Source organism: Entelurus aequoreus, linkage group LG19, assembly GCF_033978785.1.
Source record: "Entelurus aequoreus isolate RoL-2023_Sb linkage group LG19, RoL_Eaeq_v1.1, whole genome shotgun sequence".
NCBI lineage: Eukaryota > Metazoa > Chordata > Actinopteri > Syngnathiformes > Syngnathidae > Entelurus > Entelurus aequoreus.
Window position 1 is genome coordinate 26,159,315 of NC_084749.1, and position 22,225 is coordinate 26,181,539.

Genomic DNA, 22,225 nt, shown 5'->3' on the forward strand with positions numbered 1-22,225 from the left:
TCGTACGAAAACAGAAATAATAACACAAAATACATTATATAGAATATAATTGTAGTTTTAAGTGCAGAAAACAGGGCAAAAATAAAAATACATGACGCATGAAATTGATAAATGTTCAATAGTACTTTTACCTCTACTGAAGACATGTTGGCAAAGACAGTGATGAGCGGAAAGGGGAGTGGAGAGCCACACAGAACTTCATACAGTGGAACCTCGATTTGCCAACTTAATTGATCCTTGAATATGAAATACAAACATATGAACAATGTGGTTTTAATACCAGAGCTCAACCTGTGAGGTCTTCCAGTCAGATGTATCCCAATTATGTCACTATTGTCGTCCTTTATTTTAGGTGGGGATATCGGAGCTTGCTGCCCCTTGGAAGAATTTGGTGGTATTGCTCCAACAGTTAGCAGCGACTTTAGCGACCAGCAGCAACCACAACAGCATGGAGCTAGCACTGTTGGCTACCAGGAACCACGTGAATGACGCCATCCTGCACGCACAACTGCATGGGCCAAGAATCACAGCAATTGTAAGGAGACCAAACACACTGCTAATGAGGACAAAGAGATGTAACCTCTGCATCGGCTAAAACAGCTGTTAAATCATATTGGTACCTAAAATGTTTACTGAAATATGATATGGCATATCAGCACAAAAAAATATGAGGCGATCTGATGAAATTTCACAGAAATATATAAATGACCTTATTTTCCGGACAATAGAGCGCACCGTTATATAAACTGCTCCTACTAAATTAAAAATATATATTTTTCCATATATTAGCTGCACCGCACTATAAGCCACAGATATATACATGGTGAAATTAGTTATTTACACATAAAGATTCTGTAAATGTTACCTTAATGGTGTCTGTAACACAGCAGTAAAACAAAACAAGTCATCTTCATGGATCCACTAGCTGCGGAAGCATTACAAAAGAGAAGCCAAGAAGTGAGCAGGTTCCGCAGCTAAACAGACTCATTAAATCCACTGTGACCTTTTGGTGAATTTACTGAGGAGTTTGTGAAACTGAAACAATACAAAAAAGAATGACATTGTAAATAAATAATACTAACACAGACACTGACGCTAACGACCCAGCTTCATTACGCTACGATAGCATGTACAAATATGCATCAATCATTCAATCAAAGTTTATTTATATAGCCATCCACACTGTCATCTGAGATCATAAACTTTTTTAAACACCGCTTTTGTAGCATTATGTTACCCCTTGGCTGTGTGCTTGCCCATAGCAAAATGTGTTCGCTCCTCTGTTGCTCAATCTCGTATATTGAGATCAATTTTAACTTTTCATATTTGTTTCATTATGTGATCATTTGTTTCTTATTTATTGCTCCTAAGCGACCCTTAGGAGCAAAAGATAAGCTAAAAAGAGATAAAACGTTACTGAGACATAGGAGGTTGAGCTGAGATAATCACTTGAGCAATACTTGAGAAGTGGGATGCACAGAGGATATCTCATATAAAGAGATTTAAATTAGATGTCTGAGACAAATCTGAGAAATATGAGCATTAAAAGCAGGGTACGCGCCAGACAAGTCACCACCTCATCGCAGGGATAATCCAGATAGACAATAATTCACATACTTGGGCTAATTTAGTGCTGCCAATAAACCCACGTCAGAGAGAGAACCCACACAGTGAGGGGGAGAACATGCAAACTACCAACAGAAAGATGCCAAACTCAGGAAATGAACCCACAACCTTTTCACTGTGTGGCACGAGCACTCACCACTGCACCTTCAGTTGACCTCTGATGATGAATTATGTAAATAAACCATATAGCCATACTGCCTGGATTAATTATATTCTCAATTTTTGAAATAAACCGAAATGTGATTGAGGTAGGGGTAGTAGAGATCATTAATAGTACGATCCCCCCGTCATTGGCCAAGTGGTTACTTCTGAAAGCCGACCCGCTATGAGTCCTATGCACATGCAAGATGCTTTCAGATTAGGTCATGTATGCACTGATCTCTCCCGCACTGCTCAGGTGTGTTTCAAGGGCGCAGGGGCCAGCTTCCCTCGTTGCCGACAACCCCATGCTAGGAATCTAATAAGAAAGCCTCGAAATGGACAGACCACCGGTGCACCGCCGACAGACCTTGACTACGACTTAGCGAAAATAAACTGAACATCCTTGAAGTGAACAGCCGAGCATTACGTACCAATATTGTGGACCTCTCCAACCTCTGCTCAGAGAAGAAGCCATCAATTGTCATATTGGTAGAGACATTACTGGACTCCAACATTTCAGACCAGACAGATGACACACAGATTCCTGGCTACTTACTCAGCTGTCGCAGAGATCCCACTGAGACAGCCGTAGGCGGTATAGCAGTCTACTGTCTAGAAGGTGTATCCATCTAACACAATCCATCCAAAGACCCTGAAGACTTTGAGCTTATGTGGTTTTCACTGTTGCTCTGAAGACCAGGTTACCGGTTTACCGTTTTACCGCCCCCCAAGTGCCTCCAATGAAGTCTTTTAGACTACCTCGACAGAAACACCTTCTCTGTGATGGACATGTTCGGAACACAGTCTGTGATGCTCATTGGTGACGTCAATGTACACCAAAAAGAGTGGCTCTACTGCAAGATGCGGACATCCAACGACATGATATCAAAGCAAAGGTTTCTGGAAGCAAGTGTTTAATCAAACTGAGAAACGAGCAAACAGACAATACAACAATAAGCTGAAAAAAGATATATTGGACAAAGCACTTAACTGGAAAAAATGGTGGGGCAATGTGAATTCACTCTCTGGGAGAAATGGCTCTACGGACATACCTGTCATTGAACATCAGGGTATCCCCCATAGCTCAGCAAGTGAAAAGGGCCAACATCTTCTGTCAAACGTTTATGAACAAGTGCACATTGCCTGGAGCATCAGCACAACCTCAGCTCAAGAGTCCACCATCATCCTCTCACTTTGGCGCTGTCCACTTCAAACCCAAAGAGGTGGGGCCTCAGGGCCGGATTAAATCCCTATGAGAGTCCTCAAAGAGTGCGACGCAAAACTGGCCAGTCCATTCCGCCGTCTCTGTCAACTCCTTTTCTCTCATGGCTTGTTCCCTGACCAATGGAAAACTGCAAGAGTGATCCCAATTCACAAAAGGGACTCTAAAGCAGATCCATCCAAGTACCGTCCCATATCCCTGCTCAGCATCATCAGTAACGTGATGGAATCCTCTGTCCACAAACAGCTACAGAGATATCTCCTCTGCCATGACATTATCTCCAATAAACAATATGGTTTCTGACCAAACCACAGCACAGCAGACCTCTTTACAGTTTTGTCACAGACATACAACAGCATCCTCGACAAAGGTGGCGAAGTGTACGCTGTTACACTGGACATTAAGGGTGCATTCGACCATGTTTGGCACAATGACCTTTGTGCTAAGCTCACCTCAAAGGGCGTAGCTGGAAGACTATGTTACAGAACTACCTTCAAGGAAGAACCATCAAGGTTGTGCTCTCTGGTCAATCTTCATTTCCACTTCCCATCAACGCATCTGTACCCCAGGGATCAATTCTCGGCCCATTACTATTCTCCATCTTCATAGGAACAGTGTGAGAACACCATATTCCTGTATGCGGACGACTCCATTATCTTCGCACCTACAACAACATTAAATGGACCGGAGGTAGCTGCATCGCTAAACGAAGACCTGGAAAACATCCGAAAGTGGGCTGACACCTGGAAGGTCCCTTTCGAGCCCAACAAGTGCAAGGCTATAATCCTGTCCAGGAAGAGGAATCCATCCCGCCCAGATCTCTTCTTCAGGGCCACTAAAATCGGGCTCTGTGAGCAGATAGAGATTCTGGGTCTTTGTATCGACTCCAAACGAAACGTCGACCAGCCACCTGTCCAACATCTGCAAACGTGCTGGTCAATGTCTCGGCGCGCTACGTAAGCTGGCCAACAAGCTTGACGCTAAAGGCAGAGCCAACATCTACAAGAGGAGTTTTTTCAAACACACTTGAGAGAGACACTGTTGAGAACATTTTAAAATGTCAGTTAATAAATCAGGGTGCTTTATGTGAAGTTGGTGATAACAATCCTAATCGTCTTGTCAAACTTGCCTGTTACCATTAAATCTATAATGGGTGATTTCACGAGAACTTACTACAGTCCCCTACATTTAATTTATTGTTAATTTTGTTATATAAAATTTATATTTTTTAGATACATTCTAAATCATGAATATATATATATATATCCATCCATCCATTTTCTACCGCTTAGTCCCTTCGGGGTCGCGGGGGGCGCTGGAGCCTATCTCAGCTACAATCGGGCGGAACGGTTATAATAGTAGTAAAATGGTTTTACACAAATTTAAGAATTGGTATCTTGTGTCGACTTGCTGGGATTGACAATCTTAATGCACATCCATCCATCAATTTTCTATAAAAGGAAATAATAATAATAATAATAATTATAATATGCTCAAATTTTAATCAGTGGCTGCTATGTTTTATGTATTTACTGATAGTTGTTGTTGGTAATGACGTTTATGTCCAAGTTCATTAATATGATAATACAAATGTAATGGTTTTCTGGCTCAAAAAGGGAAAACTTGATGTTTTATGTCCTGAAAAACACTTCCTCTTTCTGTGATGTAGATTACCTAGATTATGTTAATATTAGGCATTAGGTTAAGGCAACCCTGGCAACGCATTTCAGGCAGTTTGCCGAAGTGTGACTGTTGCACATTCGCAAAACAAGTCAATATTGAAGGCACTAAACAGCAGTTAGCCCTCTCCATGGGAAATTTGAGTACAAAAAAATGACCAACTTAAAGTATTATGCACACAAATAACACAAAAGATCAATGTTTTTTAGATAAACTTTTCAACTAAATGTTAAAGGTGTTTAATGAACATGTTATTGTGCTTATATTTCTATCATTGCGTATCTTTGCTCGTACAAAGAAAAATGATTTATATATGTGCACAACATCATTGTGATTCATTGAAATTATTCCGCTGCAATGTGATCAATCTGATACAAATGTTTGTATAAAACCATCAATGAAATCCTTCAAAGAATACTTGACCATTATGAAAAAAAATCCACAAAACGTACTCATATTAGACAAAAAAAACCCCAAAAAACATTTCCTTGACTGAGGTTAAAATCATTAATTGGAATTCATAACAGTTTAGTGAATTGACAATCTTGCATGGTCAACGGTGTTTGATTGCGAATGGAAATTAATAAGATATTGCTTAATCACGCTCACTTCCATGTATAATCCAGTCATTAGAATTTAGGACACAGTCACGAAGGCTGTGGGTTTCTTTCAGCTTGTCAGTTGGACCTCCTCACAAAAGCCTCACACCTAGATGGGCTAAAAACAGATTCACTCTTTAGAGGATCTGGGCTTTCCCTCAGTCTTTTTGTCAATGTGCGTGTGAATACAAATCCAATGCCAGACAAAGGCTGCGGTTGGCAGGACAACCCCATACCCAGAATGCAGCTTGGTTCTGAGCGATGAGAATGTTTCTGTGGCTAATCTCTGGACAAACAGACGACACACAAACAGCACGCACACACTGTTGGAGAAAGAACTATCGTGGGCGGCCAGTTTTCTAGAGAACACTTTGGACTTAGTGGAGTAGATTCCTGGGAAGTAAACAAACACACACAAACATAATTATGCTAATAAGACAATATCACTTAATTATATCTATCATTCAAAACACATCTGTCATGTCTGTGATTATGTTTTGTTTTAGTCATGTTGGGATTTGGTTTTGGACTTTTTGTGCACTTTTATTTGTCACCATAGCAACCATTAGTTTCACCTGGTTCACATTGTCATGTCACGCACCTGTTCACCTGTCTTGTCACGCACCTGTTTTCACTGATCATGTCACTATATAAGCTTTTCTGTTTCTGTTGTTCATCCTGGCAACATCACATTCATGCTCCACATTTATGCTCTGCACCCTTTATGATCACGCTTCTTCATGCCATGTTCACAGTTCCTTGTCACGTAAGTTTTTGTTTAATGTTCATAGTTCTCCGCCATTGTGCGCGCCTTTTGTTTTCCTAGTCAAGTTTTTTACCTCCGCCGTGAGCGCCTTTTGTTTATACCCTTTTGAGCCTTTTGAGTTTAAATATTAAAACATGTCCTCACCTGCACGTCATGTCCAGTTAAGTTGCTTTGCACCACGGAAAAACAATCCACGCCAAGGACCAAGTCGTGATGGATGTTGCCAGCATGAACAACAGAAACAGAAAAGCTTATATAGTGACATGATCAGTGAAAACAGGTGCGTGACAAGACAGGTGAACGGGTGCGTGACATGACAATGTGAACTAGGTGAAACTAATGGTTGCTATGGTGACAAATAAAAGTGCACAAAAAGTCCAAAACCAAATCCCAACATGACTAAAACAAAACATAATCACAGACATGACAACATCAAGCCGAAAATGACATTAAACCACTTTTAGCATCTAGTACGTTATAGACCTGGTCTACTAAGATCCCAAATAACAAGTGCTAAAAAAATACAGTGTTCAAATAAAAAAAAAACTGCACACACTTTTAGTGTGTTGCAGGTGATCTACTAAGACTGCACTCACAATTGATAACAAGTCCTCTTTAAAAGGGCTGTACTATGATTTTAAAACACTTGTGGTCTACATACTGTAACATGCATGGTGGTTCTTTGGTCAAAATTGTGCAACTATTATGTTTTACAGACCATCTTCAAATTGCCGTTTTATGGACGGTCTTATTTACGTGCCTCCACTTCGACCCTGTCATCCCTTTGTCAGCCATGTTGTAGTTTTTAGCGCTTCCATGTTGAGTCTACTGACAGACATATGTTAGAACTATGTGTTACTTTGTATTAAAAATGGGAACAACACAGGAAGCCTGTACATGTATGAGCCAGTCTGCCCCACAACAAGTCCAACATTTTCGCACTAAAATGGCGGACTCGCGCAAAGCTCTTTGAATAAATCTTTACCTTGAATGTGTCATGTCTGTGTTAATCATGTTTTTGTTTTGCTTGGGTTTTGGGCTCTTTTTAGTTCCTGGTTGCACTTCCTTGTTTGGTTTGGTTTCCATGGTCACCCATTAGTTTTCACCTGTCATGTCACGCACCTGTTCACCTGTCTTGTCACGCACCTGTTTTGACTGATCACGTCACTATTTAAATCTGTCTGTTTCTGTTGTTCGTCCTGGCGTCCTCGCACTTTTTGATCCCTCCACTTCATGTCATTTCACAGTTCTTTGCCAAGTAAGTTTTGTTCATTTATGCCACAGTTAGTGTTTTTGTTTTATTGTTCATAGTTTCTGCCTTTGTGCAAGTTTTGTGTTTCTACCCAAGTTTTGTATTTCCGCCCTCGTGCAAGTCTTTTGTTTTGTATAGTCAAGTTTTCTACCTCCACTGTGAGCGCCTTTTGTTTATTCCTTTTTTATTGTTAAATAAACATGTATTTAAATTCACGCCTCGCACGGGCCAATTTTCCTTTGCCTTCCGGAGAAGCAAAACCCAAGAACCCAGTCATGACAGTAGGACGCCAGCAGAAGAGTTTCTCCGCAAGAAAATTGGACGTTATTGATGAGGCTTCTTGGGAGGTGCTGCGCGCGATGGAGACTGAGACGCTGCGCTTTTCCCCCAGGGAGCGCAGGGGGATGATGTGGGGGAATGGAGGCAAGCTGGTGCCGATCGGCGCGTCGTTCCCGTCCCGGAAGCGTCGCCAAGGACGAGGGAAGACTTCCGCGAGCCGGCAGGACACGCCGCTCCCACAAGCCCCTCCCCCTCCGGGCGGAAGCAAGCAGCAGCCAGCCCGGCTTCGCCCTGATGACATCACAGACCAGGATTTTTTTTTCAAGACTTTTTCTTTTGATCACTCACCTCCAGCAAAAGACTGTAAAAACATTATAAGACATTATCAGGACATGTTTTTACAAATTAGATCCTGTCAGTCACAGTCACCCAGTTTTCATACCCCGCCCCCCAGGACTCAAGCCACGCCCAAGTCACACTTTTTTTTTCACCCACAAGATCCCAGGTACAAGAAGAAAGACTTTTTGGACAATTTAGAGGGGAGGATTTAGCCCCCCTCCTGACCTCCCTCCACCCACCCCAAAAGACGGTTCCAGACCGCGGGGAGCGCGTCTGGGATCCGCTCCTTGAGGGGGGGCTAGGGCTGGGAAATGTTCAGGTGGGGTGGCTCAGCATCGTCACGCCAAGCCACAGCCTCCAGCTCGGCCACCACCACCTGTCTTTCGACCTGCCAAACCACAGCCACCAGCACGGCCACCACCACCAGTTTTTCGACCATTCCAAGATCCACCTGCTCCACGCCCAGCTCCACGCCAAGCCCCACCACGCCAAGCGCCACCAGTACCTGCTCCACGCCAAGCGCCACCAGTACCTGCTCCACGCCAAGCGCCACCAGTACCTGCTCCACGCCAAGCGCCGCCAGTACCTGCTCCACGCCAAGCGCCGCCAGTACCTGCTCCACGCCAAGCGCCGCCAGTACATACTCCACGACGTCAAGCGCCGCCAGTCGCAGCTCCACGACGCCAAGCGCCGCCAGTCGCAGCTTCACGACGCCCAGTGCCGCCAGTCGCAGCTCCACGACGCCCAGTGCCGCCAGTCGCAGCTCCACGACGCCCAGTGCCGCCAGTCGCAGCTCCACGACGCCCAGTGCCGCCAGTCGCAGCTCCACGACAAAACCAAGCACCGCCACGCCAAGACCAAGTCCAAGCACCGCCACGCCAAGACCAAGTCCAAGCACCGCCACGCCAAGACCAACCACGCCAAGACCAACCACGCCAAGACCAACCACGCCAAGACCAAGACCAACCACGCCAAGTCCAAGACCAAGACCAACCACGCCAAGTCCAAGACCAACCATGCCAACACCAAGACCAAGTCCAAGACCAACCATGCCAAGACCAAGACCCAGACCCCCGCCAAGACCAAGACCCCCGCCAAGACCAAGACCCCCGCCAAGACCAAGACCCCCGCCAAGACCAAGACCCACGCCAAGACCAAGACCCGCCGCCTTACCCGCCACGCCAAGCTTCGCCGCCTTACCCGCCACGCCAAGCTTCGCCGCCTGACGCGCCACGCCAAGCTTCGCCGCCTGCCATGATGACGACGCGCCTGCCTCCTCGTCTGCCTCCTTGTCTGCCACGAAGGTGGCCCTTCCCGGGTCGCCCACCTCTCCGGTGGTGGCGGCGTTCCACTCGCCGCCGCCACATGACTATGCCTCGGTGGATTCGGGGCCACTTGGCCTGGCGACCCACCGCCATGTCCCCCTCCCGCCCCCCCATGACTCTTGTTTTTTTTTTTGTGTTGGGACATCTGGGATCTGTCCGTAAGGGGGGTGCTCTGTCATGTCTGTGTTAATCATGTTTTTGTTTTGCTTGGGTTTTGGGCTCTTTTTAGTTCCTGGTTGCACTTCCTTGTTTGGTTTGGTTTCCATGGTCACCCATTAGTTTTCACCTGTCATGTCACGCACCTGTTCACCTGTCTTGTCACGCACCTGTTTTGACTGATCACGTCACTATTTAAATCTGTCTGTTTCTGTTGTTCGTCCTGGCGTCCTCGCACTTTTTGATCCCTCCACTTCATGTCATTTCACAGTTCTTTGCCAAGTAAGTTTTGTTCATTTATGCCACAGTTAGTGTTTTTGTTTTATTGTTCATAGTTTCTGCCTTTGTGCAAGTTTTGTGTTTCTACCCAAGTTTTGTATTTCCGCCCTCGTGCAAGTCTTTTGTTTTGTATAGTCAAGTTTTCTACCTCCACTGTGAGCGCCTTTTGTTTATTCCTTTTTTATTGTTAAATAAACATGTATTTATATTCACGCCTCGCACGGGCCAATTTTCCTATGCCTTCCGGAGAAGCAAAACCCAAGAACCCAGTCATGACAGAATGGAGACATCCGCTGACGTCACCAATTGTAAAAAACGTCACAAGTCGGGAAAATTACAAACGGCCCATTTGGAGAAAGTATGAGAGAAGGCAAGATTGTTTCATAAATATACCCGCCATGCTTTCATGATTAGATTTAAATTTTTTGGGACTTATGCAGATCCCAAATACTGTATACAAAAACAGGTACCAATAAGTAAGAAAAGTTGGTTTTGCATAAAAGAGCCCCTTTAAATGAGGACTTCAGGGTTTCACCTAGATTGCTAAAATACCTGTGGTGGTGGGGGCGTGGTTAGGGGCATGGTTAGAGGTGTGGTTATTATGATGTCATTACATTCTTTGCTTTGATGCATATGTTTTCTTTAAAAAGGCAAAAAACATGTATAAATGCATTTAAAAGAAATGTGTTATTCACATACATTTTTTTCTTAAATATCGTTTTGTTCTATTTTTGAGAATTATAATTTTTCTCTCGAGATTTCTCCAATACTTTTTGTCACTCTTTCTTTATTATTAACTGACATCTATTTCTGGTGGTATTGCAGACTGTGCTCATGTTTAGAGAGTCTTAACTTCTGTTGCTCCATGTCTGCAATGAAAAGCGAGCTGCAGAAAGCCTAACGTCACACTGCTGCTGCCAGTGTCCTCTTAAATTTTTTAAATCGCTGTATGTGGGTATATCTAGGATACATTAAAGTACATCAACATGCTGCCTTCGATCCAGACAACCCCGTGCGTATGGCTTACGCCTTACATCATCACAACATTCTGTTTGGGCAGCGCTGTTCCGTTGTTGAAAGTACGTCTTTTTTCGGCCAAATTTCCAGTGCACCACTAGTCAATAGTGCTGGTGGCGAAGTTGGTAGAGTGGCTGTGCCAGCAATCGGAGTGTTGCTGGTTACTGGGGTTCAATTCCCACCTTCTACCTTCCTAGTCACGTCCGTTGTGTCCTTGGGCAAGACACTTCACCCTTTGCCGCTGCTGGTTAGCGCCTTGCATGGAAGCTCCCGCCATCAGTGTGTGAATGTGTGTGAATGGGTAAATGTGGAAGTACTGTCAAAGCGCTTTGAGTACCTTGAAGGTAGAAAAGCGCTATACAAGTATAACCCATTTATCATTTATCATTTATGTGTGTGTTATGATGTTAATTTTCCCATGGTCTGTGAACACACTTTGTCAGCAGAGAATGAGGAAATGTTGTTCTGTGTCTCGGAGAACCATACAGATCCAGATACTATTGTTTTGGCCCACACCCAGAATAATTGTTTTTATTGTACAGATGAACAACATAATAGCAACAATAAATTTGACAACAATCTGTCAATCATTCATTTTAACAGTAGAAGCAATTCAACGAACCCTTCAAAGTGAATCGATGCTAAAAAATGTTTTATTTTGATTTAAAAGGGTATGGACTGAATTACATCAATAGAACCAACAAGAACTGAGAAGGAGTAACTGTGTACATCAGGGGTGTCCACATTTGCGGCCCGCAGCTAATTGTTTACCGGCCCGCCACACATTCTGGAAATGCTATTGCACAAATTAAAAAAACATTTAAAAAAGTGGAATGAGGTGAAATCTAACTAGAAAAAGTTGCAATGTTGACACAAAGCTACCATGCAGGCTTTTTTTTTTCTTTTGTCTATCTTTCTTTTTTCTTTTTTTGCCATTGCTCCAAAAAAAAAAAAAAAAAAATCAATGTTGTAATGAATTATTGACCTATTCAAGGCTCCTATTATTTCAAATATTTCACTTTAAAATGTTTTATGTGGGAAATATTGCATATATTGTGTGGTTGCCATACAAAAACATCAACATTTTATTTGACAAAAGAGTATAAAACAAACAAAATAATAGTTCAAACGTAAAATCGACAGATATATCTGAAGTTGAGCTCGTATTGAAAGTAAAAAAAAAACTAATAAAAATGTATCACTTTCTGAGTGGGGCACCTTTTGGATCCCAAATATATTTAATGGGATTTTATTTATCTTTCCACTGTGATTACTCTAAAATAATAATGAATTAAAATCAATGGTGTCCTGCATTATTGATCTTTTTAAGGCTCCAATTACTTCACATCAAACATTACTTTCTGAATGTTTTGGGCAGTGGGGGAAATACTGCATATTTCAGTTTTATTATAAAAAACTAAGTTGTCTTTGACAGAAAAGGCATAAAACCTTTTTGTTTTTTTTGAATTTATATCAACCTGAAGTTGATATACTGTACAGATTTACTGTAAGCGTTATATAAATTTTAAAAAATAATAATTTGACTTGTTTTTATCATTTTAATGACTTAGACCCTTTATGGTCCCCGGGAGCCCTAAAGGTAAAAAACTAACAAAATCCATATATTTAGTTATGTTTTGAAAATGAAAAATATCAAAATGGACCCCGCATGCTTAAATTTTTCCGTGTGCGGCCCTCAGTGGAAAAAGTTTGGACACCCCTGGTGTACATGATGTGTACGTGATGAAAAACCATAACAATAACAAATTACCACTTCATTAACCGTTTGACAAAGAGGTGAGTTAGGACAGTGTTTCTTAATCATAGGTGGCCCATTGTTGGGCCGCGAGAGTCCCCTAGAGTGCCGCCAAAAATACATGTTTCTCAGCTGTGGTCCATGTGGTTGCAATGATACACTTTCCCACCACTTGGGTCAATAATGACAATATCAAACAAACAGAAGAAGTCCAAAGCTAAAGTCAAGTGTTTTAAGCACAAACGTCATTACAAAAGTGGTTAAGCTGTATTTTCATTTGGACATTAAATTTATTGACAGTTAATTTAAGAAAAATATTTATTATTCATTTAGTTCGATTTCTATTTTTATTTATTATGTAAATACAATTTTCAACTTTTATAAGCACCTTCTTTTGCAGTATATTTGATTGGCTTCACTATGAACTGGACTCACATTATGAACCATATCCACTCGGCACTCCCCACATCTGCGGTCCCTTCCAGGGTTTCACGTTGTTCCCATTGGGTTGAGTTTTTTTCTTGCCCTGATGTGGAATCTAAGCCAAGGATGTCGTTGTGGCTTGTGCAGCCCTTTGAGACATTTGTGATTAAGGGCTATATAAATAAACTTAGGTTGATGATTAGAATTTATTTTTGTAATCAGTTTGACCAAAGCCTAAGGTTTATGTGTTAAATAAATTATAATCTTTTTGATTAACACATGGTTTCATGTAATTTGACAAAGTTATTGAGTATGATTATAATCAAGAGTAAGTTTATTAAATCAATGTTAATACAGGGAAAAAGTGGGCCCCAAGGTCAAAAGGGTTAGGAATCCCTGAGTTAGAATAACACGTGATGTTGGATGTAGAAAACATTGAAACTCTTAATTTATTGAATGAAAAATTTTGAGAGACATTGATTTGGTCCATTTACAAACAGCTAAAATTATGTACAAAGCAAACTATAACCTGCTACCCAAGAATGTACAACAATTCTTCTCAACAAAAGAAAAGAAATATAACCTTCGAGAATAATCTATTATAAAACATTTGCATGTATGCACATTCAACACTTAGACCTTTAGCATATCAGTATGTAAAGTTAATGATTGCGCAAAAAAGTCAATGTACTAATATGTCTCAGTTTAAAAAGTGTTAACAAAGTACAAAGAAAAAGAACCGTGATAAACATCTTGAACCTTATTAAAATGTGAGATAATCTTACTCATCTCATTATGTGAACCAAATATTACTTAATTATTTATGAGAAATGTAGTTACTGTTTATTTAATAATTATTTACTTACTAATTTGTTTATGTATTTATTTACTAATGTATTTATTCACTATTGTGTTACAAATTGAGTACAAACAAATGTGTTAAAAATGGCTATGATATGAAAAGGGAGTAGGACTAAATATCTCCGATTCTTTTTCCTCCTTTTTGGACACGCTTTAATGAGAAACTGTAAATATGTGATGTATCATATTGTAATTGTAGCATGTTCAAAATGAATATAGCACCATAACTGTAACCTTAACCAAGATGTGGATCAGAATAATTAAAGTTTACACCAGTAATACTCTTTTGTTGCGGTAATTCTTCTGAAATATTGACTATATTTTCTATTTTCCTGTGTTTTCCTAGTAAACATTCCATTAGGGGGTGCCATGTCCCCTTGCTTTGACAGTGACATTACTATTTTGAATTTTCCCTTACTTTGTATCACAAGAGCAATTTGAAGATACAAAAAAACACACACAAATAAGTAAAAATACAATATATAGATTTAAAAAAAAAAGTATAAACACATCTATGATAAATGGCAGACACTGCATCTTTGTGTGCATACAAATTTAACAATGACATTTAAAAGAGTGGATTTGTTTGTGAATGTCACATATGCATAAAGACAGATGAATTACGCCCGATATTTTGCTCATTTAAGACAAAAATAATAGATTAGCTTTGCGTCTGCTATCAAGTTTGCACATGTTTTAGTATATCAGATCAATCAATCAATCAATGTTTATTTATATAGCCCTAAATCACAAGTGTCTCAAAGGGCTGTACAAGCCACAACGACATCCTCGGTACAGAGCCCACACAGATCATGTGTGTTGTTAAAACTATAGTGTTAACAACTGGATCACTTTTTAAATATTGCTCTTCGCAGGTCGAGAAGGTGTGTGGATCCCAGGAAGGTGGTCCTATGACGATAAGTGGACATTCTAACGTCTCACATGTTACAACATCCGCTGCGTCTATGGTGCAAACAACCTCAAAGAGGGCGTCCATGACGTCACCCTCAATGGGATCTGGTGGTCATCCAAATATGCTGCTTCAATCACAAAGGTGAAGTACATACAGTGCAGGTGCATGTTGGAATTAAACTGTTGAGAGTTCAAATGACACTGCAATATTAACATGGAACTCATTAAAAATAAATGAAAATGCAAATTAACCTAATAAGCAGGGCCATAACCAAACTTTGGGCCCCTGTACACAAGACTCCTTGGGGCTCTCATCCCACCCTAAACCCAACGTCGTGCTCTAAAATATAATCATTGTGTGGATTTGGTTCAAACCAGCTTTTAAAAACATGTAAAAAGCTTAATTTAGGTTTTTGACTTTTTAAAGATCTATCCAGAACACATCTCGATAACCCCCCCTAAATACTTTAGTGCTGTCATGTCTGTGGGATCATGTTTTGTTTTAGTCATGTCCTGTTTGGTTTTGGTCACTTAGTTCCTGCTTTTTCACTCCCTTGTTTTGTCACCATAGCAACCATTAGTTTCACTTGTTTCACATTTTCAGTCACGCACCTGTTTTCACTAATCATGTCACCAGTATTTAGGCTTGCAGTTGTCAGGAAGTCAGCCTGGCGACATTAACTCTGTTTACCTCTGTCATTTTCATGCCCTGCTTATTCCATCGTTTATGCTTCTTGCCATGCCACGTAAGTTTTTGTTCTGCTCATGTCACAGTAAGTGTTTATTTGTTTCACGTCCATAGTTTTTGCCCAAGTGATAGTTTTGTTTTCTTAGCCAAGTTTGTACTTCGGCCTTGTGCGCGCCTTTTGTTTCTTTTGTTAGTGTAAAAATAAAAGATGTATTTACCTCCAAGCCATGTCCGATCCAACTTTACTTGCATCTCGGGAAAACAAACACCCCAAAATCCAGGTTATGACAAGTGTTGTTTAAAAAAATATATATATTTAAAAAAAAATTAGTTTTATTTATTTATTTTACAAAAACGGTACAACAAATTAAAGTGCCCCGAATATGATTTTAAGTAATCCTAGAATATGTCATTATTCAATTTTGATTAATAAATGTCAAGTTTCAATTCTCTTCAGTGTGCAGATTAGTTGATACACATAGGATTGTCATCAGTTGATAAGAATCATACTACATCATTGTTAATTGATTATATCATTATTAGTGCATCTCATTAGTGTGCTTTATGAGCCATAATGTGCACACATAAAAATTGTATCCTCTTTACTAAACGTATTAATTCCTTAAATGTTGACAGAAAAAATGCATGTACTGCATACAATTGCATGTATTTTAAAATGTAATATTATCTGACCATGCAAAAAAATAACTCATACTAACAAATATTCCAAAAAATGTTTGTTCAAAAAAAGAATACTTTAATATCTGCTTGTCACTCAGACCTACGATTTCAAAAGCAAGTTACCCATCAATTTGTGGGTAACAATTTTTACTAATCTAATGCATAGGGAATGGTGTAATACTATCATTAGGTGATTATACATTAAAATGTATATTCACCGTTACAAGTGTTCCTCGAAAGGCAGCCATAACTGCGTGTTTGACACCCCTGTCCAAGGAGTTATATGTCTCCCTTTGTCTTAAACACCAAGTTACGCCCGTTACTAACTTTATTCAAGGGTCTTTGAACGCACCATATTCATGTGCAATGAGATGTAAAAGAAACACCGATACATAACTTTCTCGTATGCTGCCACAAATACGTTTAGTTTATTTTTACCTTAATTCTTGTTCCAAAATGCTGCTGCTGTGAGTGAATGCTCAAAGGAAATTTTTATGGACGTAATGATGTCTGTACAAGCATGGCAGTAACTACCATTGAGGACACCGAGGTCATGTTCTCTTTAAATGTTTTAAGTGATAAAGAGAAGATGATATGACTGACAGCAAATATACTTTGTGTAGGACATTGTGTGTACTGTACATTACAATGCGGTAGATCATCCTCTCTCAAAGTACGATCTTTGGTCATGCACAGTGCAATGAAGTCCACTTTTACTTTAAACATTATCCGATCCGAAATGTACTGTCAACATTTCAATAACATTAAATGAGAAATTACCAACCTAGCATTAATAATGTTGGTTTCATCTGAATGAAATTTATGTAAAATGTTGTCGATATAATACCGTTGTCATGTCAGTCAGGTGCTTCCCTGCCCTAAACGCATAACACGCGCTGTGTGTATCCATGGAAGGCCCCATTTTGGGTGAAGAAGTGCATGTCACATGTTAATTATTGAATAACAAGGCACTTCTTATGAAATTTTACCCCAAACGTATTCCTGGCCATGTCACGCTCTGTCACTGATTAGAATATGAAGACAGATCCCCCCTTACTGCGGCTTTCTTGGCACGTGTCACTCGTACTTGAAATGCAAAGTAGAAGATCCTGGGTTCAATTCCATGTCGGAGTTGAAATTATGTAACATTTATACATTTATGTTTTAATGATGTTAAAAATTGTTTAAGACGCCAAAGTTCAGCATAGCAATGAAAAAAAGTGGATTGTTCATCGTGTTGCTCAAGGTAATATAATTTACATAGTCCATGATTTCAGCCTTTCAAAGCTCCTCTTGTGGACCACCAATTTTTGACCACGGTATTTGTCAAATCCTAGTTACGGCCCTGTGTGCAAGTTCGAAGCGAGGTTTGCTGCCATTCAGGTGGAACAAACCATTTTACATTTTTAATAGGGGGATGTACATTAAGTAACGTTAATGGGCAGCTTAAAGGCCTACTGAAATGAATTTTTTTTATTTAAACGGGGATAGCAGATCCATTCTATGTGTCTTACTTGATCATTTCGCGATATTGCCATATTTTTGCTGAAAGGATTTAGTAGAGAACATTGACGATAAAGTTTGCAACTTTTGGTCGCTGATAAAAAAAAGCCTTGCCTGTACTGGAAGTAGCGTGACGTCGCAGGTTGAAGGGCTCCTCATATTTCCCCATTGTTTACACCAGCAGCGAGAGCGATTCGGACCAAGAAAGCGACGATTACACCATTATTTTGAGCGAGGATGAAAGATTCGTGGATGAGGACGTGAGAGTGAAAGACTAGAGTGCAGTGCAGGACGTATCTTTTTTCGCTCTGACCGTAACTTAGGTAAAAGGGCTCATTGGATTCCACACTTTCTCCTTTTTCTATTGTGGATCACGGATTTGTATTTTAAACCACCTCGGATACTATATCCTCTTGAAAATGAGAGTCGAGAACGCGAAATGGACATTCACAGTGACTTTTATCTCCACGACAATACATCGGTGAAGCACTTTAGCTACGGAGCTAGCGTGATAGCATCGTGCTTAAATGCAGATAGAAACAAAAGAAATAAGCCCCTGACTGGAAGGATAGACGGAAGATCAACAATACTACTTTTAGGAGACACCGAACCAAACACTGGACCTGTAACTACACGGTTAATGCTGTGCCGCCTGTCGAAGCCTAGCAATGCTGTTGCTAACGACGCCATTGAAGTTAACTTAGCTACGGGACCTCGTCAGAGCTATGATAAAAACATTAGCGCTCCACCTACGCCAGCCCTCATCTGCTCATCAACACCCGTGCTCACCTGCGTTCCTGCGATCGACGGCGCGACGAAGGACTTCACCTGATCATCGATGCGGTCGGCGGCTAGCGTCGGATAGCGCGTCTGCTATCTGACTCAAAGTCCTCCTGGTTGTGTTGCTACAGCCAGCCGCTAATACACCGAACCCACCTACAGCTTTCTTCTTTGCAGTCTCCATTGTTCATTAAACAAATTGCAAAAGATTCACCAACACAGATGTCCAGAATACTGTGGAATTTTGCGATGAAAACAGAGCTGATTGTATTGTGATACAATATGTCTGAATACTTCCGTTTCAACCATTGACGTCACGAGCAAACGCCATCATAAATAGACGTTTTCAACCGGAAGTTCCCCGGGAAATTTAAAATTGCACTTTATAAGTTAACCCGGCCGTATTGGCATGTGTTGCAATGTTAAGATTTCATCATTGATATATAAACTATCAGACTGCGTGGTCGGTAGTAGTGGGTTTCAGTAGGCCTTTAATTACATTTCTCAGTAACTTGGCGGTAGCTTCACTACTTTAGCTATTTTTAGACCCATATTGCAAAGTAACTTACATCAAAGCTACAAGCTACAAAGAGAGAAAATGGACTGTGATTCCAGGCCAAAAAAATACGGAGAAAATACAATGACCTGGATGAATGAGAACGTCCATACAAACGGAGGATTGTATGGATAAGTGGTTGATGTTCGTATGATGAGTCACAATTGGCTAAGGTTGGGGCGAAACATTACGAACGAAGATAAGGCGGCTCATCGAAACCAGAAAGCAAAATCATAACAGTTATGCATGCACTCATGTCACATGACAACGAGGGAGTCGGAGACAGAGGGATGCTTCAAGCTGACGACTCAAAAAAAAACAAACCATACTTGAAAATGGCAGACGGATTTTCTCTCACAGATTAGATTTGTCACAATGTGTTGGTGATGAACTCCAAGATGTAGAGATGGCGGCAGGCATTGTGCGAGAAAACATGATTTAATGTCCAAAAATATAAAGAAAAAACACAAACCAGGAACTAGGAACAGGAAATAGGATGCCAGGAAAACAGGAACTGGAAGACGAGGAACAAAAAGACAGCAAGCTACAAACATCTACAATATATAGCTTACCGCTACCGCTTACAGCTACACTGACATCGGCAAGTAGGAATGACAATAATCCAGCTGTGACTGGAAGAGAAGGCAGGTTTAAATAGCAGCTGGCTGATTGACACCAGGTGTGCCCAGGTGCCAATCAGCCGAGGCTGAGGGGAAGCAGCACTCGGGGAGACAATCAGGAAATAATCAAAATAAGAGCGCTGACAGGAAATGACAGAGGAAAAACAAAAACATAACTAAACTGTCAGGGACAAGCCTGACAAGATTTTTCCTTTAGTGATGAAGGTGACTTGCATTAAAACCATAATAATACATCTCCTTGGCCATATTTAGACAAATGTATGTGTTAAGAAAAAACAATGCCCCAAACCTTGTTTTTAATTGTTTACTTTTCAAACCAAAATCATAACTGCTCTCTTCATCCAGACGTCCAACACACATTTAGGAACGCACATTAATGTGAGTTGAGTTCATGAAAAGTTTTACTGCACATAACCCCAAACAACACGCAAGTCAACGTTTTTTTCTTGACAAGATATAGATAGATGCTGTTTTTTTTACTGTAGGCCGAGAAAATTAATATCATTATAGGGGTGGGCCAAAGAAAAGGTAAATTAAAATATATACATGCAGTGAGGTGCGGGTACCCCTAGAGGTAGTTTTAGGGTGTCCCCAGCTAAATGACCGATAGTTAATAGTAATGAACTCTTATTGGGTCCGTTTGTACTGATATTATACATGTGGGCCCATAGATAGAAATGCCGTTAAATGGGGGTCTGTAGCTCAATGCATTTCATACTGGGGGTCATACACACCCACACACACACACACACACACACACACACACACACACACACACACACACACACACACACACACACGTATATACATACATATATATATATATACATGTATATATATATATATATATATATATATATATATATATATATATATATATATATATATACATGTATATATATGATGCTACCAAAACGTACTTGGAAAGAAAAGAGCAGAGCAGCATGAACTATGAAATGGCATGAAGCAGTAAACATGGCATGAAGCAGTATACATGGCCTGAAGCAGAGTGATACATAACCAGAGTGCAGAGTAGCATAAACAGAGTGATGGCGCCAGCACGACCAACAGAAAATGACATGTGGTGATTGAAAACAGGTGCATGAGTCCAACAGGTGAAACTAATGGTCGTCATGGTGACAAAGCAAGGGAGTGATAACAGGAACTAAAAGAGTCCAAAAATCAACAGAACATAGCCAAACAAAACATGATCAAAAGACATGACAATTCTAGCCAGATTTAGACATTCCTTTACCACTTTTGATGTGTGTATGGGGTCATTGTCCTGTTGGAACACTGACATTACATGGAAGTGAAGTGAAGTGAATTATATTTATATAGCGCTTTTTCTCTAGTGACTCAAAGCGCTTTACATAGTGAAACCCCAATATCTAAGTTACATGTAAACCAGTGTGGGTGGCACTGAGAGCAGGTGGGTAAAGTGTCTTGCCCAAGGACACAACGGCAGTGACTAGGATGGCGGAAGCGGGGATTGAACCTGCAACCCTCAGGTTGATGGCACGGCCACTCTACCAACCGAGCTATACCGCAAAGATAAGACCTTCTGGAGGAAAGTTCTGTGGTCAGATGAAACAAAAATTGAGCTGTTTGGCCACAATACCCAGCAATATGTTTGGAGGAGAAAAGGTGAGGCCTTTAATCCCTGGAACACCATACCTACCGTCAAGCATGGTGGTGGTAGTATTATGATCTAGGCATGTTTTGCTGCCAATGGAACTGGTGCTTTACAGAGAGTAAATGGGACAATGAAAAAGGAGGATAACCTCCAAATTCTTCAGGACAACCTAAAATCATCAGCCCGTAGGTTGGGTCTCAGGCGCAGTTGGGTGTTCCAACAGGACAATGACCCCAAACAAACGTCAAAAGTGGTAAAGGAATGGCTAAATCAGGCTAGAATTAAGGTTTTAGAATGGCCTTCCCAAAGTCCTGACTTAAACGTGTGGACAATGCTGAAGAAACATGTCCATGTCAGAAAACCAACAACTTTACTGAACTGCACCAATTTTGTCAAGAGGAGTGGTCAAAAATTCAACCAGAAGCTTGCCAGAAGCTTGTGGGTGGCTACCAAAAGCGCCTTATTGCAGTGAAACTTGCCAAGGGACATGTAACCAAATATTAACATTGCTGTATGTATACTTTTGACCCAGCAGATTTGGTCACATTTTCAGTAGACCCATAATAAATTCATAAAAGAACCAAACTTCATGAAAGTTTTTTGTGACCAACAAGTATGCGCTCCAATCACTATCACAAAAAAATAAGAGTTGTGACTATATATATATATATATATATATATATATATATATATATATATATATATATATATATATATATATATATATACACTTGTATACATATACGTACGTATACATACAGACATATATACTGTATATACATATATATATATATATATATATATATATATATATATATATATATATATATATATGTATATATATATATATATATATTTATATATATGTATATATATATATATATATTTATATATATATATATATATATATATATATATATATATATATATATATATATATATATATATATATATATATATATATAAATATATATATATATATATATATATATATATATATATATATATATATATATATATAAATAATATATATATATATAAAATATATAAAAAAAAAAATATATATATATATATATATAAATAATATATATATATATAAAATATATA

General features: G+C 40.0%; 1 protein-coding gene across 3 annotated transcripts in view; it reads left to right on the forward strand.

Annotated features, from left to right (window-relative positions):
• Positions 1 to 22,225, forward strand: part of LOC133635232 (glypican-5-like) — a 189,952-nt gene that overhangs the window by 78,170 nt on the left and 89,557 nt on the right. For all 3 annotated transcript variants that reach the window (XM_062028176.1, XM_062028175.1, XM_062028177.1), the window contains 2 exons: positions 353 to 535; positions 14,597 to 14,775. In XM_062028176.1, coding sequence (XP_061884160.1) covers positions 353 to 535; positions 14,597 to 14,775 — 362 coding nt within the window. The remainder of the gene's footprint in view (positions 1 to 352; positions 536 to 14,596; positions 14,776 to 22,225) is intronic.